This window comes from Dromiciops gliroides, chromosome 2 (genome assembly GCF_019393635.1).
Source record: "Dromiciops gliroides isolate mDroGli1 chromosome 2, mDroGli1.pri, whole genome shotgun sequence".
Classification (NCBI taxonomy): domain Eukaryota; kingdom Metazoa; phylum Chordata; class Mammalia; order Microbiotheria; family Microbiotheriidae; genus Dromiciops; species Dromiciops gliroides.
In genome coordinates this window covers 402,817,859-402,836,178 of record NC_057862.1, presented here as the reverse complement: position 1 = coordinate 402,836,178, position 18,320 = coordinate 402,817,859, and the positions used below count along the sequence as shown (strand labels likewise).

Here is an 18,320-nt window from a genome sequence, read left to right as displayed (position 1 = left end):
ACTCAGGCCAGGCCCCTAATATCTGTTATTAAACAAGCAAGCTCTTCAGCAAGCATATAACAGACACTTGCTACATATGAAGCATTTCAGTGGATGAATGAGACAAGTGAAAGAAGTTGGATAGATATTAAGATGTTTCCCATAGAAAGAGGCAAGAGATGGAAAAGAGGTCCTTGATGTCAACAGGATTTGAACCCAACTCCAACTAGCATTGAGGATAGCCCTCTACTATGCCACACTGCTACAATGTTGATAAAGACTTGGAATAAGAGATAAGCATCCCCTCTTCATGTTCGGGGTTCGTGATTGGCAACATGGCTAAATGCACCAAGAAGGTCGGAATTGTTGGTAAATATGGAACATGTTATGGTGCATCCCTCAGAAAAATGGTGAAGAAAATTGAAATTAGCCAGCATGCCAAGTATACCTGCTCCTTCTGTGGCAAGACCAAAATGAAGAGACGGGCTGTGGGTATCTGGCATTGTGGATCCTGTATGACAACAGTAGCTGGTGGTGCATGGACCCAGAAGACCACCTCTGCAGTTACAGTCAAATCCGCCATCAGAAGACTGAAGGAATTGAAGGACCAGTAAGATCTTCTCCCCATCAAATATCTGTAGCCCATAGTCCAACAATAAATGGTTTAATTTATGGAATAAAAAAAATGAAAAAAAGAGATAAGCATCAAATTTTAACATGGCATCTGAGCATAGGCAAATGATATGGCAACATATCACAACAGAAACAGATGACAGGGTAAAAAGAGTTAAGTGTCCAAGGCCAAAGTAAGTTTAACCTCTTTTCTCGATCTGCTTCATCATCACTCAGGCAAGAGAAAAGAAGTCATGAACTCCACATATTATGTTGGTCTTGTCCATAAAGTTCCCAAAGACAAGAATGTCCACCTAGTTTTAGCTGCTGAGGGAGGATGTGAAAATAGCTGAAAATCTGGTGAGGGGATGGACCCAGAACTGGAAGTAACCCAGGAGATAGCACACAAACTCTGAGAAGAGAAAGAGCAAGACTAGGAAAAAGAAACAAGGTATGATGGTTTAGGAATACCTGATTATGTTTTTCCTGGCCAACGGACAGTACTAAGAGGCCTGGTCTTGTTATGCCCTACAGGAACCCAAATCCACTGCATTTATTTATGTAGAAGTTAGAACTATGAAAATAAAAATAGCAGCACTGGGAGACAGGGAGCAGATTGGGAGACTGCCTAGATAGCTAAGATCATGTGAATGTCCAATGTTCCTTCTTTCCTGAGGCAGTGAAAATAGAATATCCAAGTATAGATATCCAAACTATGTTCCCAGAAGTTCTAGATTTTGATTATACTTCTAGACTAGGCTTGAGCTGCCTAGAATTGTGAGGCACTCTAGTCAGATCACCCTCATGATGATTGTTTTAGTGGTTTATTTTAAGCCTTTTGCTTCTTTGCTTATGAATAAAGAACTCTAAAGAGATAAGCCATGCTTGTGGGTTGAATTCCATTATGCCATGCTCCTGTGATTGGGGGAAATTGAAAGAAGCAAAGGGAAAGGGTGAAATCTCCCAGGGCATAGGGTATAAGACAAGACACTAATTGGATAAACCCATAGGTACCATACTGCTAGACTAATAAAGCAAATATTCCCCTTACAATAGAGGGAGGTAGAAGATAGAGATCACCAGTTCTTTCAGAACCTTAAAGAAATTAGTGTTGCCCCTGAGTGCCCTCTATTGTTTGGGGGAATGTATAACTGCTGCAAGTGGCCAGAAGCATCCCCTGGTGATTAAATATGGTTTGTAAAACCAGTAAGAGCAAAAGAAGGGTCAGGTAGGTCAAAGGTAAGGCCAAGTAGTTCATGTAGCTTATCAAATGGGTTATGTTGAACAAGCAGGGGCCTGCAGATCTTTATCAAGACTTCTCTGATCTCTGGGATGGGCCATCTCTATGGGAGATAGCTATGTTAGGAATGGTGTACCTGTTATGTTTTATGGCCTCTATATTCAACTCTATGTCTACAGCAATCAAGATATAAAGGCAGGTCTACTGTATTTATTAAAGTGATTATGATGGAAGGAGGTAATCCATCGCTTTAACATCCACAGGGGAAAAATAATCCAGTACTGGTGATAGATCATGAGGAGGTGGTTTCCCCTTATTCTTAGCGTTTTGCTTCTCACTACTAGGTTCCCCTGCCACACACCCTGAACCAGGGACCCCTTGAAGACTGGTGGGGTGAGATTGTGTAAACAAGCCTTATTAGGGGCCACCAAGGTGACATAGGCCAGAGTTAGGCTCAATGCTTTGTCCTACAAGTATGACATGACAATGCTGAGAACCAAATAGAAAGAGTAAAGAGGCTATTAAGAGATAGAAGTGACCAGGATTTTCCATAAGAATGATATGCTCAACAGACTTTGGCTTATTATAAGTTCAGTTTTTTGACAATAAAAATTCCAGTTGAAAAACAGGATAAAATTATTATATAAAAATAAGAAAAACGGTATCCAAAGGAAAGTGGTGGTAATAAAAGCTAACTTGACACCTAACTCTTATTCACTCCATCAACAAGACACTACCTAATGCATTAAGTTGTGTGTATGTGATGCAAAGTCAACGATGAAAATAAGTAATCTATCAGATGAATAAAGCTAAGCTCTTTAGCCAAGTCATCACCTGGGATTCCCTGACAAGTTCAGTTCAGGTCAAATTGCTCTGATTGCTCTTTGGCCACCTAAGCTTTGAAACAATTCCTTTCTTTGCACCCCACCCTTTATTACAAATGAGAACAGGAAGAAAATACACCAGGTCTGAAGATGAAAAATCTATTTTCTTTTTCACCTTTGTAAGAGACCTAGACCACCATCCAAAGCAAGTGAGATTCATTTTGGAGGTAAGGGTAAAAAATGGTTGGTCTGATAACAAGGTAATGAAAAGGAGATTGCCTTTGGTGAAACAGAGGGCCCAATTCTGGTCATGCCTGGGTTGTGGGGCCTTGATGGGGCAGATGGCAGGGCCCTCATGCTAGTTTTCCATCCTGCTTGATGCAGTCACACTGCAGAGGAGGATTTCAAAGGGGACCTGAGCACACATCATTCCTGCGCCAGGTTGAAAAGGAAACAGCTGATTCTGTCATGGTTACAAGGAGTAAAACAATCTGCATTCATTTGTAAGTTGGGGAGGGGGTGGTAGAGGGAGGTGGGAGACAGCCAACACAAACAAAGCAGCCAAACAAACCCAGGAGCACAGCCCATACAGCAGTTTCTTCCTCACCTGGTGAGCTGAAGTATATGTTTACAGTGTGGCTGACTGTGAAAATAAGGAGTCTATAGAGCTCCTGACTAATTCATGGCTCCTGCCAGTGATTTACTGTCGCTATTTGTTACCCATGCAGGCCTGCCTGGGCAACTCTGTTGACAGAGGGGATTATCATAATGTGTATGTCAGTCTGTGTGTATGTGTGCGTGCATGTCTGTAGGGGAGAGGGGAGGTGACAAGGGGAATGATGGGACATTAAAGCAGTGGTTAATCCTTTATATATCCAGTTTTCCATTCTATGATTGTTTTCATTTCTTACTTGACATAGTGGAAAAAAAAAGTCTCTTGGAAAATGATGCTGATAGAAACATTTTTTTTTAAATCCCTCACATATAGAAAGCTTTTGACACTTTATAGCCTGTTTTCACATCGATGATCTCATTCTATCTTCACACCTCCCATCTTATAAGATAGGATTCACCAGCATATATAAGGAAACTGAGCCTCAGAGAGGGTAGGTGGTTAGTCCATAGTTACACAGCCAGTAAGTATAAAAACTAAGATTCAAACCCATGCGTGCTAACCCCAAGTCCAGTGCCTTCCCCACTACAATGCAGCAAGAAGAGAAAATTGGAAATAGCAAAGCAAAACTCTGTTTAGATTGAAGCAAAAGTCATGAAGACAGAGTCCCTAGATGGGAATCCCACCAAGCCCATGGCAACTGTACACATTAATGAAATTATCCATAAGCACCAAAAAAAAAAAAAAAAAAAAAGCAAAACTCCTGATCATCCTCAGTGGACCAGAAGGCAAGCAAAGATCTGACCAGGGTCAGCTTTCACCAGGAAAAGTTCAAGATTGGCTGCAGATGGAAAGAGGGGCAATGATCCAAGCAGGAGCAAGAAACACTTCCAAATTACTCTAAAGTTTCAGTGGGGGCATGTTTCCATCAGTGTGAATCAGACATCAATCTGTGCCCCTCATTCTATTTAGTTCATGGCTTTCTTTGTCCCCTGAATCTTCCATAGACGATTCACCCAAATCAACATATGCCTTCTTCTTGTCTCTTTTATAATCTATGGGCTATCAGTGGACAATTCAAGTCGTCCACTTGTTTACAACTATAACTTGAATCTGAACAACTGTAACAATTGGAATGACGCCACCTGCTGGAGACTTACTGTAGAAGAGTTCCGCCCATGAAGCGAAGGTCTTTGAGGGAAAGACCAGGAGTCTTTTCTTTGGCGTCAGGAAGTGACGCGGGCTAGTGGCAGGAGGAAGGAAGAGACTGGCGCTCAGTCTCGCACTCTTTCCTTTAGACTCTGGTGGAGAGCGGAGCTAGAAATGTGCTCTCCCTTTAATAGATAGGAATCTAGGCCTTTCTCTCTCTCTTTACCAAATTCTTGTTTTCCTTAATAAATGCTTAAAAGCCTAACTCTTGCTAAAGCTTATAATTTATTGGCGACCACTCATTAGATATTTTAGACAGACTAGCTAGAATTTTAGCCCTTAACAGATGGTGACCATGAAGGGATATCCAATGTATCAAATTAATTTATCAATATTCATGTCTTGGACAATTCAATTAATCAATAAGCATTTATTAAGCCCCTACTATGTGCCAGATTCTGTGCTAAAGAAGCAAAATATAATCTCTGCCCTCAAAGAGCTTACAATCTAATGGGTGTTACATGTGGTTAATGATCTGGGCCCCAAATTAAGGAGGAAGAATAATTACAGAATCATGAAATTTCAAAATCAGAAGAGACTTCATTCAACTTATACCCTAAAAAGATCACCACCGGGGGCAGCTAGGTGGCACAGTGAATAAAGCACTGGCCTTGGATTCAGGAGGACCTGAGTTCAAATTCGGCCTCAGACACTTGACACTTACTAGCTGTGTGACCCTGGGCAAGTCACTTAACCCTCATTGCCCTGACAAAAAAAAGAAAGGCCACCACTGCTACACACTCAATAAATGAACAATGGACATTTAGCTTTTTTGAGAAGATCTCCATTGAGGGAGACCCTACTGCCTCTTGATTCCCAAATCAGACCCCTCCACATTTAGACATCTCTAATCATTAGGATGTTGTTGTTTTCCCCTCACATCAAGCCTAAATTTTCTACTTTGTGACTTCTGCCCACTGCTCCCAGTTCTGCTGACTGGAGCCAAGGAGAATAAATGGAATTGCTCCACCAATTAAATCCTTTCAAATACTTGAAGACAACTATCATGTCCTCCCTGAATCTTCCCTTCTCCAGAACCCAAATTCCTAGTTCATTCATCTTACCCTCACTAAGCATAGCCCATCCCAAACTTGTGGCCTCTGGAAAAAAAAATCTTTTTAATACTGATCTTCTTCTGGTGATAACATTTGGCTATTAATCATAAAAGATTATAGGATTTAAAATATGGAGCTGGAAAGAACCTAAGAAATCATCTAAACCTCTAAAATGAAGAGTCTGTATTTTAAAAATGAGGGAACTGAAGTTTAGTGACTTGTCCAAAGTCCTACATCAGAGCCAAAATTCAAACCAAGTTTAACAGGATTGGACAACAAGAGAGGTTTGCAAAGCACTTTGTATTCATTATCTCATCTGATCCTCACAACAACCAAAGGTATTATCCCCATTTTATAGATAATAATAGTATTTATAGAGTGCTTTAAGGCTTGCAAAGTGCTTTACAAATATCGGCTTATTTTAACCTATTGTTTTTCTCATTTTATAGGGAGGAAACTGAGGCAGATAGTAGTTAGGCGACTTGGCCAGGTCACAGAGATAATAGGTGTTTGAAGTAGAATTTGAAGTGAGGTTTTCCTGCCTCCAGGTCCAGCACTCACTTCCCTGTCTTAGATGAGGAAACTGAGGCTCAGACAACAAATGTTGAAGGCAAAATTTGAAACTGGGTATCTCTTGACTGTAAATCCAGAGCACTGTCCATTCCACAGAAAGGTTCAGTACAGACCTCTGCTCAAATCCGAGCTTTGACCCCTTTCTCCCGGTGTGACTTTGAGTGAATTAAATCTCAAGTTTTCTCATTTATCAAATTAGATGGTTGAATTACATGGCCTCTCTACAATCCCTTCTTGCTCTAACTCTAAGATCCTAAAATTGATTTTTTACAAACATCTGGAGATGTCAGGAGTTAACTCCTGTCTGCTGAACAAGATGTCTCTAAACAGTAGAAGAGCCGATATTACCCTTATCCTAAATGGGATGGGCAGGGTGTGTGTGTGTGTGTGTGTGTGTGTGTGTGTGTGTGTGTGTGTGTGTGTGTGTGTGTGTGTAGAATTTTGTCTCCAATCTCTGGTGTTCTATGGTAGAGCACCTGTAGTCTGGAAGTGTGTTTCCACAATAAAAATGCACTTTGTTACTTCCCTTTTTCTTCTCCTTTTTGGCTCTACATACCTTCCCCCCCCCCTCTCTCCCCCTGTCTCCCTCTCTCTGTTTCTATCTCTCTCTGTCTCAATCTCTGTCTCTGTCATCTAGAGCAGTCTAGTTGACAATGAGTGGACTGGAGCCTAGTAAGAGAAAGGAAATCAATATGTAGATTGGTATCCGTTTTTCAATTTTGTACTTCAAAGTCACTTTTGCCAATTGCCAAAATGTCAAGTGTGGGCTTTGTGTCCAACTCCCCCACCCCACCCCCACCACTCTCACCCCGCCCCCTTCTTCTGGCCTTCTTCTCCACCCTGCTCCTGCAGTGAAGCATTTCATGGTGTGTGCATTGTTTTTGTTGGATCTGTTACTGAGGAGTGAGAAATCAGTCGGTTTCATTAGCTCTTTGAAAAACGAGGTCGGGCCATGTTGGCGAGGTGACTGGGTCAGAAGGAATCATTTATCATTTTCGATGAGGCATAATGAACTCCTTGAAGCTGGACTCCAATTTAATTGTCTTCCACTTAATTGAGGAGAGGGAAGCCGTTCCAAGGTAAACTAGTCAGAGGTGTTTTTATTGAAACACAGACAGCTCTTAACTGTGTCCTTTAGGTGATAGGAAGAAACTGCTACCAGTTGATCTGTCTGTGTCATCCAACAGCCTAACTTGGAATCTTGATAATAGAAATGACCTGGGGGAAATCAGTGAGATGTGATGTGGTGAATAGAGACTTGTTGGATGTGGAGTGAGATTCCTAAGTTCGAATCCTGCCTCTAACTACTTTTGATCTGGATGACCTTGTACAAATCACTCCCCTTCTCTAGGACTCAGTTTTCTCCTCTTTAAGATGAGGGGATGGGGCTAGAAAACTTCTAAAGTCCTTTCCAGATCTAAAGTGATGGTCCTATGAGATTTTCCTGTCTACAAGTCTGTTCCTTTCAAAACATCCCAGATGGGAGTTTTGGTCCTTTTCTTTGTTAAGCAGCTGGTCTTTCAAACAGGAAGTCCCTCCTAAGGACTAACCTGTTTTCCTTCTACTTCATTCTTCTTGTCTCATCCTTAGAATATAATCATAATTTTAAAATCACAGTGGATTAAAATTTATATTGTGGTTTAAGGTCTACAAAGAACTTCACTCATCTTAACTCCTTTGCTTGCTACAACAACCCTGAGGAAGGTAATAAAAGTAACCTAGAAAAGGCCTGCCTGAGTGAGAGGAGGGGTAATGTTTGATTGGCAGATAAGGATAGGGGCTGGGCCTATAACTTCACTGCCTTAAGTCTATGAGTCTATCAATAAATATTAATTAAGCAGCTTTTATATGCCAGGCATTGTGCTAAGCACTGGTGATAGAAATAAAAATAAAAACAGTGCCTGTGCTCAAGAAGCTTATGGTCTAATGGGGGAAGATAAACAAAAAGATGAAAAGGAAGGAAGAAGATTCCTGGAAGGCAGACATGATGAAGTCCAAAAGCAATAGAGCTGGTGGGTAGTGAGGAGAAGACGGTGCGGAGTCCTCTCCTTAAATGGAGACCCTAAAGTCCATGGCCCTGCCTTCCAGTCAGAGGGTCTAATCATAGGAGAAGAAGGTACTGATAAGAAGTAAGTATCAAGGCAGATTTAATCTTGCAGGACAATAAGATTTTCAAATGATGAGTTTCCAAGGGAAGGAATGCACGATGGAGGGATCCAAAGAAGACCAAAAGCAGAGAAGTTGGTGAGAAACAGGGAACTGTAGGGTGAAGAAACTTCCTCCTTTCAATACAGGCCAACACCTTCTCAACAACTTCTAGCCTTAGAGAGTTTCCCAGAGCAATGAAAAGTTAAGTGACTTGCCCAAGTTCATACAGCCATTATGTCAGAGGTAGGAACATGAATTCAAGTATTTTTGACTCTGACACTAGCTTTCTATCTACAACATTGTATTGACTCTTGTTAGATTCTAGGTTCATAAATTTAGAATTGGCAGGTAAATTAAAGACCATTCAGTCCAACCTCACTTTACAGATGAGAAAACCGAGGCCCAGAGACATAAAATAATTTACCCAAGGTACTACAGGTAGTAAGTGGTAGAGCTATTACTTGTGCACAGGTATTTAGATTACAGATTGAATCTTTCTGTGTTATCATGGCTGTATGGGAAAGGTATTATTGTAGAAATTGCCTGAGTGAGAGAGAAGTGAAAGAAGTGTCTATAGGTTCATAAAATTAAGTGTTAGAAGAGACTTTAGAGAGGCAGCTAGGTGGCGCAGTGGATAAAGCACCGGCCCCGGATTCAGGAGGACCTGAATTCAAAACCGACCTCAGACAGTTGACACTTGCTGGCTGTGTGACCCTGGGCAAGTCACTTAACCCTCATTGCCCCACCAAAAAGAGAGAAAGAGAGAGAGAGAGAGAGAGAGAGAGAGAGAGAGAGAGAGAGAGACTGACTTTAGAGAGCTGTGAGTCCAAACCCTTCATTTAAATAAAGGGAAGCTTCCCTACCCCAGGTCCACTGGTGGCAAATGATAAAACTGGGATTTGAACCCAGGTCTTCTCACTCAAAATGTAGTGTCCTACATGCTGTGCCATGCTGTATGAAGATGCTTTTCTTAATCAATCAATTTGGCATGTCTCAAAAGTCTTGGTAAGTTTTAATTTTTAATAGCTTAAGCTTGATAACACTAAGACTTTTAGAACATTCTATATAGATTAAATTCCTACTTTATGCTGAATGTTGATCTCAGTATTGTAGGATAAATTATTATCACTATTACCATATCTAGTATTTGTATCATGCCCTAAGGTTTACAAATATTTATATATACATATAATTATATATTATGTCTATTATATTTTATGCATTATAGGTATGTGTATAGTACATGTATTTGTATATATTATGTATTGTAATGCATATACATATATATATATCTTGTTTTATACTTATAATAACTCTCTAAATTAGGTGCTATTATAGTCATCCCCCTATTTACACATTAGGAACAATTTAAATGAATTGCCCAGGATGATACTTGTAGTAAATGTCTTAGCTAGGATTCAAACTCAGGTTTTCCTGACTCTAAATTCAGCACTCTATCTACCTGCCAAGTACAGGTATAGTCCCTGGTCTCAAGGAACCTTTTGTTTATAATCAGGGAGCTAAAATAAGCCCCTGAAGAGACTACAAGGGGGTTTAAGGTAAGCACCAACTTGATACAGGCAAGGAAGGTTATAGAAGTTCAGAGGGTAATAAGGGTACCTTAGATTGGTGGAATGAAGTTGGACTTAATGATGAAGATGGGGACTTGAGCTAGGCCTTTAAGACATGAGTAATTTTTAGATAGAGATACGGAAAGAGAGCATTCCAGAGAGCAGTAATCACAAAAGCAAAAATAAGGGCAAAGAGTGGGAGATAATAATAAGACCAGCCTACAAGGAGCAGAGGGCTTTGATTCCTGATCAGGAGCTGATAAGGCTAGAGAGGCAGCATGGACCTGGTTGTGTAGGCCCAGCTAGGATGCTGTCACTAAAAGTAGTCACTGAAAAGTTCTTGATCCAAGGATGCAGTGATCAGAGCTAGGGATTAGGAAGATTACCCAGGGTGTATAGTCTGGATCAGAGGGATCAGAGGGAACAGTGGGGAGAGTAGAGGCAGGAGACTAGTTAAAAAGCTACTGATGTTGTATAGACCCAGCCTGAACCAACCTATGGGAATTCCCCTGTTGGTAGAGGGGGCTTTTATGATGCCCATACCTATCTTGGGATTTCACTTGATAATGAACTCATTAGGGAAATGTTCTGTCAATAGTCATGTCAATAAGTAAATGTGTAATTAAGTTGGATTTCCCACTGAGGGGTGTGGAGAGAGTGGAGAATATAAAAGCCTTTGATATCACACTTAATTTTTTTTTTTGCAAGATGAATTCTCTATCAGGGGTTGCCCATGCTAACAGAATTGCTAAATGAGGCTTAATTTGACAACCCCAACAATCCATTGTTAACAGCACACACCATTGTCCTCATCTGCATGGAGCCAATGCAATCATTTTACTCCTTGCCCTCTTCCCTTCTCCTTCCTGTCCGCTCGGACTCCTGGTTTCCTATGAGCTCATTTCTTCTTCAACCCCAGAAATACTGGAGCCCTGCTATCAGGACACAGCAGTTAAATAATGTGAAATTTCACTGATGCCGGCGAAATAAAAGTGAGTTTTACAAAACCAAGTTCCTTCCCTGAACATAATAACAGTAAATTTCTGGGGTCCTGTAGTGTAATATCCATTAGATTTATTATGTTGCAATTCCCAGTCCCACTAGTTCTGCCTGAGGGTGAGTATATTACATTTCATCATAGTTTCATTTTCTCCTACAGATGAGAAATGGGAATGCGATTGCAGTTATGTAGCATGCATGTGTTAAATCTGATCTCTAATAAAATCAAACACATCACAACTCAAAGCACTTTAGCACAGTGTCGGCAAAATGAAACACCATCTGTCATCGTGTAGAGATTGCCTTATTATAACATAGAATCAAACTGCTCAGTGTGAACACTGTTACTTAATAAATGGGTAAATGGAAACTGATAATTATGATCTTATTTATTTTAAATGATTAGTTAAAACCACCAAAAGCGCAGCGTAATTTGTCAATTAGACACTCTGGACCCTGCAACAACATAGAAAGCAAACACCCCTCAGTCAAAGTGGTAAATAGACTTGCAGAGAAAACATGGGGGAGGGAATGTGAGAGAGACACTTCCAAGACCTGCCAGAGCCAAGATAGAGGCAGGAGCTAAAGACTTAAGAAACTGTTGTCAGGACTGATTAGGTGACTAAGGCTTCTACACTCTAATTACCTGGTATTTTTCTTCTTCTCCAATCCCCGTTTCCCCTATTCCTCTCTCCCTAAAATTTCACCAGCAGTCCTGATACAGTGATAGACTGAACCCAGCAATAAGATGTTGTGGTGTTGCCTGTCTGTAGTTCCTACAGGCCATAGGGAAAGGTGAGACGTTATTTTCAGTGCTGGTCTATTGGGATGGAAGGTGGAGAGTGTCTAAACTAGGTAGTTTTATCTGAATCCAACTGAAAGGCTTTTTACTAAGTTCAATCATTCCTGGAAGCAACCATTAATAGGCTGATAAGGAGGAAAAAAACATGTCACTGGGGAGAGATTGGGGGTTCAAATTCTCACCCCAAAGTCTCTTTTTAGCCTATGAGATTCTATAAGCCCACCAAGGCACAGAATGGTGGCTTTTCTCATCTCTGCACAAAAGAAAATGGAAACCTCTAAATGACTCCCTGCGATGGGGATGCAGGTTACTTTCTCTTCCTAATGCTTTTACCTATAATCTTGATTCTTGTTCTGATGGAGCCTAAACCATTCCGGTGACATCGTATAATGTGTAGAGAGTCTGTGAGCCCAATAAGACATCAATAGAAATGCCTCTTGTCCCTGCGCTGATGTTGTTTGATGTTAAGAGAAGCCTGTGTAATACCAAGGGATTGAAAATATTGACTCTTCCTCTGGGATGATGTTCGTGCTCTGAAGCATCTTTGCAGATACTGCAAGTTCAAAAATATTCTCTCAGCCCACAAGAAATATCTAGACCAGCCTACAGGCTTTCTCCAGGCTTTCCTAACCTTTGGCAGGGACAGGAGATGGTGTGTGTACCTCATGACCCACATTTGAGACATTCAATGCAAAGAAATGAAATGAATGCCAACCCTGCAATAGGACTGGGAAACCTGCACAGGTCTATGGTCTCATCTTAGTGAATATTCCCTGATATTCACAATCTATCCACGTCTTCTTATCCTTGAAATAACTGACAGTTGTACAGATCTTCAAAGTTGGCAAAGGCCTCCCCATTTATAATCTCTTTTGAGCACCACAACAACATTGTGATGTGTCTAATTATCACCATTTTACAGATGAGAAAATTGAGGGATGAAAATGAAGTGACTTGTCCCAGGTCACACAGCTAGTATCAGGAGTAGAATTTGAAACTAAGCCTTCCTGAATGCAAGTTAAATATACTACATCATACTGTTTTTCCACTTCCTTTCACAAATCCTCTATAGAAAAATGTCCTAAGTGTCATAGATCCCAGCCACTAGTGAGATTTCTCCATAGTAGATACCCAGTGCGCTAGAGGGGGGGAAGAGAAAATGCATTTATTAGTTGGCTACTATATGCCAGACACAGTAATGAGCACTTTACAAAATATCTCATTTAGAATTCTCATATTTAAATAATCCATGGGTAGTAATGGGGGCAGCTAGGTGGCACAGTGGATAGAGTTCTGAGCCTAGAAAATCAAGATCAGTCTTCCTGAATTCAAATCTGGCCTCACAAACTTACTAGCTGTGTGACCCTGGGCAAGCCACTTAACCCTATTTACCTCAGTCTCCTCATCTATAGAACTGGCTGGAGAAGGAAATGGCAAACCATTTCGGTATCTTTGCCAAGAAAACCCCAAATGGAGTCATGAAGAGTCAGACATGACTGAAAAACAACGGAACAATAAAGCAAGATGAAACGTGCTATTAATCTTTATTACTTATTCTCATTATGTAACTGGTTCTGCCTTCTTTTCCTGGCCTATATCTCCTTGTGAAATCTTGTACAATACTTCTTGTTCTCAAAAAATTTGGTAATTAATATGCTGTAGCCTACTTATACCCACGATGCATCTCTCATTACCCTTGGGGTTCATGAATATCTTGATTCTTCAAAGATTGTAATGTTTGATGTTTTATGGCCATATAGCATCACCAGAAGAATACTACTGTTGTTGTAAAGATGAATTTTGTACCAGGGGAAATTGGGGGGAATTGAGAGCACTTTTCAATTTGCCAAATACAATCCAGGTTGATCTCCTCTTATTCAATCCTGGGCCAAACTCATATATCTACAATGAGAGAAAGAGAGAAAGAGACAGAGACAGAGAGAGAGAAAGAAAGAGAGAGATATTATATAGATATGAATATAGATAACAGATATGTAGATTTTATTTATATATATATATATATAATAGAGAGAGACATACAGAAAGAGATACTGGCCAATGGACTAATTCAATGGATTACTCATCCAACTACATGCCTTTAGCTAGACAGTATATATTCTTCATCCATTTGATTTTTCCTGTGTGGATTGCTAGGTCATTGGTGACATAAAACTATTCTTGATGTAATTAATTCAGTAGATGATATAATGTAATCATAGTACATGATCTGTCTCTAGTTTCTCTTTTCTCCACTTCTATCCTTCATATAGATGCGAAATTAATCTTCTTAGTTAACAAATCTGATATATTTAGCTGCTGCCTCTTCTTCTTCTTCTTCTTCTTCTTCTTCTTCTTCTTCTCCTTCTTCTTCTTCTTCTTTTACAGGACAATGAGGGTTAAGTGACTTGCCCAGGGTCACACAGGTAGTAAGTGTCAAGTATCTGAGGTCAGATTTGAACTCAGGTCCTCCTGAACCCAGGGCCAGTGCTTTGTGCACTGTGCCACCTAGCTGTCCCCACAAAAACTTTCTTAATCTCTCATGTCAAGCTCTCCACAATTGGGTTCCAATATACATTTCCAATCTTATCTCACCTTATTTATTCCCTTTCATGTTTTCTTTGTACCAACCAAGCCAGATAACACTAGTTGTTTCCCAGTTTTGTCCTGTACTTTTTCACCTTTTATGCCTTTTCATGTACCATTTCTGGAATGTACTCACTACTCCTGTTAAAACCTTTTTCTTCCTTCAAGGACCAGATAGTGATATCTCCATGAATCCTTTCCAGTTCTGTCTAATAGAAATAATCAACTTCTCTCAGTCAGATACAGTATAATTTTGTACCTTTATTTCCCCATCACCTAACATCAGGCCTTACTGCAAGTTTATAGAATCAAAGCAAATGTGCTTTATAAAAACAAAAGGCATTGGTATCTTTTATTTCATTTGGTTCTCATATAAACACTGATGTTTCCATGGATTTCCAGAATGATGGACAAGTTAAGTGTTTACAATTATTAATTGCCTGATTTCCTCTAGCCCCTCCTAATTTCTTTCTTTCTTCTTTTCTTTTTTGGAGGGCAATGAGGGTTAAGTGACTTGCCCAGGGTCACACAGCTAGTAAGTGTCAAGTGTCTGAGGCTGGATTTGAACTCAGATCCTCCTGAATCCAGGGCCGGTGCTTTATCCACTGCACCACCTAGCTGCCCCTCCTAATTTCTTCTTGACATATATATATACTTAAGAAACTGGTCCTGTATAAGGGAATATCATCCTCAGGCTTTACCCTTGAGAAACCTCTGTGAATATAGAGAAAAATTCCAAAGACTCTAATGAAAACAAGAAAAGGTAGGGTTTTTCTATCCTAAAATTATGTTGACATGACACTAAAATAATTAACAAGCTTGGTCAGTTCAATCAAGCCATCAGATAGCTAGGTCAGGAAAAGGGAAAAATTAGTCAAACTTGATCTGATTTGCCATCATAACCCATTAGGGTAATCAGTTTTTTGACCTAAAGATTTAAAGGCCCATCTAGAATTTTACTGGAGGGAAATTGGAAGTCAGGCTTTTATTTTTTTATGGAATTTTATTAGACTCTAAGCTGCTGAATGACAAGGAATATGTCATTTTTTTTCTTCTTTGTACATCCAGAAACTAGTATGTCATCTTATTTGTGGTAGATGCTTAATAAATGGTTGTAGGATTTAATTGAAAAAGGAAAGAATCAGGGGATTTTAAAACTAATGCTATCATTTCTTCATCTTAGTGTAAAACACAGAGAGTTGACAACCATTTGTAGGTATCTCTGCTGAGTGTTCAATGTCAGGCTACTGGGACTTTAACCCAGAATGCTGAAAATAAAAGAAAGCCAAGGACACCTTCCCTAGAATGCTCCTTCCCAACTCCATTTCCAATGACCACACCTCAGGGCTTTCTTTTCCCTCAACCCTGCATGCCTGGATGGGTCTCTCCGGAGTAACGGCGGCCTACTTTCCTGGGGTAACTGTACAGGGATTCAGATTGTCCTTTGCAACATCTTCCCCTTCTCCTGGTGTGAAAGAATTCCTAGTTATAGCTCTATTATCATCAGAGCAAAGAGTTCATAAGCCATATTGATCCTATTCTTCAGAGAAATATGACTAGTTCCCTTATAATGTCAAGTAGACAAGACAATGGCCGCCTATTTCTTCCTAAAGATATCATGGCCAGAAGCCTGCTGTGTCCTAGATGCTGTCCCTGCTACCAATGTGCTGTGGCAAAAGTACACATGGAAGAAAGCTGTGGTTCCCAGCCTTTGGACTAGGAACCCCTTAGTGGGTGGCAACAAGGATTACAAGGAATTCATTTCTAAATAATCCAGTATAAATAAGCAAAAAGCAAATATATCTTCTGTAGACTAAGGGTCGCTAACATTTCTGTATTATTATTTTTAAATGTATATAGGTTCTATACAATTAATCAAATACAAATTCATTTAAATACATTACTGAACTCATGGTAACTTTTTGTCATCTATTTTTTTCAATCTACAGATATCAATAGTAGAGCTAATATCTATCACACAGAGATCTGAGAAACTTTTTTGGGGGGGAAGGTCTTCATGACTTAGAAAATTGAAATCTATTGATAGAGAGCTAAAGAAACTGAATTTGGGAGTCAGAAAAACTGAGTCTAACTGTCTACTCTAGTACACCTTAGCTAAGTGATTTTGGACAATTAATTAACTTTACTAAATATCAGTTTCCTCACCTGTAAAATGAGAAGGGTGGGTCTAGTTGATTTCTAAGATCTCTTCCAGCTATGACATTCTATGATTCCATGATTCTATTATTAATAATTATTATTATAAAACTAATAACTATTCACATTCACATTGTATTTTAAAGCTTGCAAACCAATTTTTCATGACATTCCTGAGGTATTCCCATTTTACAGATAAAAAACCCAAGACTCTTAAAAGACTTGCCCAAGGTCACACAGATGGTATTAAATTGTAAATTCCTGAAGAGCTGGGACCCATAAGGGTCACCTTTCAAGCAATCCTCAAGGTCAAAATTATTTTCACAGTAATCCTAAAATGCGTCTTTCCTATTAAAAGACTTCTCCCCTTTCCAACTACATATCTATGTGAGGCCAGATTTTCTTCATATACTTCAACTAAAACAACATATCAAAACAGATTGAATGCAGAAACAGATATGAAAATCCAACTGTCTTCTATTAAGTCAGACATAAAAGAGGTTTGCAAAAATATATAAAATAATATCCCTCTTCACAGTATTTTTGGTTGTTGAAAATATAGGGTTTTTAAAACAAAAGTATGCTATTTATGTTAACATGTAATGGGTTTATTATTATTTTAAATGAATAAATAAATATTTTTGAAATTTATCAGTTTTAATTTCTAATACGATAAATATCAATATATAGATACAGATACCTATATATATCTTGTAAACAAAAACTCTTTGGGGTCTTCAGTAATTTTTTTAAGATTGCAAAGGAGTCCTGAGACCAAAAAGTTTGAAAATAGCTGTCCAGTTGTTTAACTAGAAGCTTGCGCATAGTAGGCCTCAATAAAACTGAATTGAATTGAATTGAATTACCCCATGGCAACTTACAACCTCTCTCAGCCTCAACTTTTTTTTTAATCAGTCAAATAGGAATAACAACATCTATTCAACTACTACTAATAATAATGGTAATAATTCCAGGGGGCTTAGTGTTTCATGTGAGATAGTGGCTGTAAAACTACTTTGAAAATATCCCTGTCAGATGCTATTATTATCTTTAGGTATTGCTCTGATTTCCACTCAGAATAAGGATTGGCAGAACAGCTTCAAAGCTTCATCTCTCTCTCTCTCTCTCTCTCTCTCTCTCTCTCTCTCTCTCTCTCTCTCTCTCTCTCTCTCTCTCTCTCTCTCTCTCCCTCTCTCTCTCTCCCTCTCTCTCTCTCTCTCCTGCCTGGCCTGGTTTAATTTAGACCCTGAACATTAGTTTAACAAAGTGCTTTTATGTTTATTATATTGGATTAGCAAATTATAAGATATCATATGAGGCTTGTGAGAATACCCAGACAAATAGCCTGCACGCAGGGAACACTCAGATACTCACCATATGTGCTTCATTTATTAAAGCTTTATACTGCGAGCTCTGGGAGGACCAGCCTCTTTACCGAGAGGCCCCTGAGGATTGGTTGCTAGGAAGTTACAAAAGCTAGTGTTTTTAATGAGATTTAAAGTATCATAAATTATATATTATTTTCTGCACTTAGGCCATTCACTGCTCTTCGGTTTATTTTGTATTTCATTTTGCATTTGTGACACATAATCCCTTTACATACAAAACATCAAGCACACAGAATTCCCTCAGAAATTGAAAGAAAATTACATTTCAAAATTATTTTTTTCTCCCTTAAAAAAAAAGTTCATACTGCTTCTTATCCACCCACCCCCAACCCCTACCCCCCTTCAGCATGTCCAAGGCAGGCAATCACAGAGAATTTATTTTCACTGGGTTTTTAAAAAAATTAATCCCAGCCTTTACCAATAATAATTACTCAAGTGAATATTGTAAGTCTGGTCTAGTGTTGCTGCTAATAAGAATTCTCATAATTCCATTTTCAGATGAGCTGGTTAATGTGGCTTCCGCGGGTTTAATTCCACCGATAATTCCAAAGGCAGTATCCACAGAGG

At 39.4% G+C, this 18,320-nt stretch overlaps 1 protein-coding gene across 1 annotated transcript; it reads left to right on the top strand.

Moving 5' to 3' along the window:
• The first annotated feature begins 314 nt into the window (after positions 1 to 314).
• Positions 315 to 593, top strand: LOC122743407 (60S ribosomal protein L37a-like). The gene has a single exon (XM_043988347.1). The coding sequence runs from the start codon at positions 315 to 317 to the stop codon at positions 591 to 593; it is 279 nt and encodes a 92-aa protein (XP_043844282.1).
• Positions 594 to 18,320: the final 17,727 nt, after the last annotated feature.

Bases quoted from the DNA above. Each gene is read 5' to 3' on its own strand.
- LOC122743407 (XM_043988347.1), top strand. From the start codon at position 315: ATGGCTAAATGCACCAAGAAGGTCGGAATTGTTGGTAAATATGGAACA.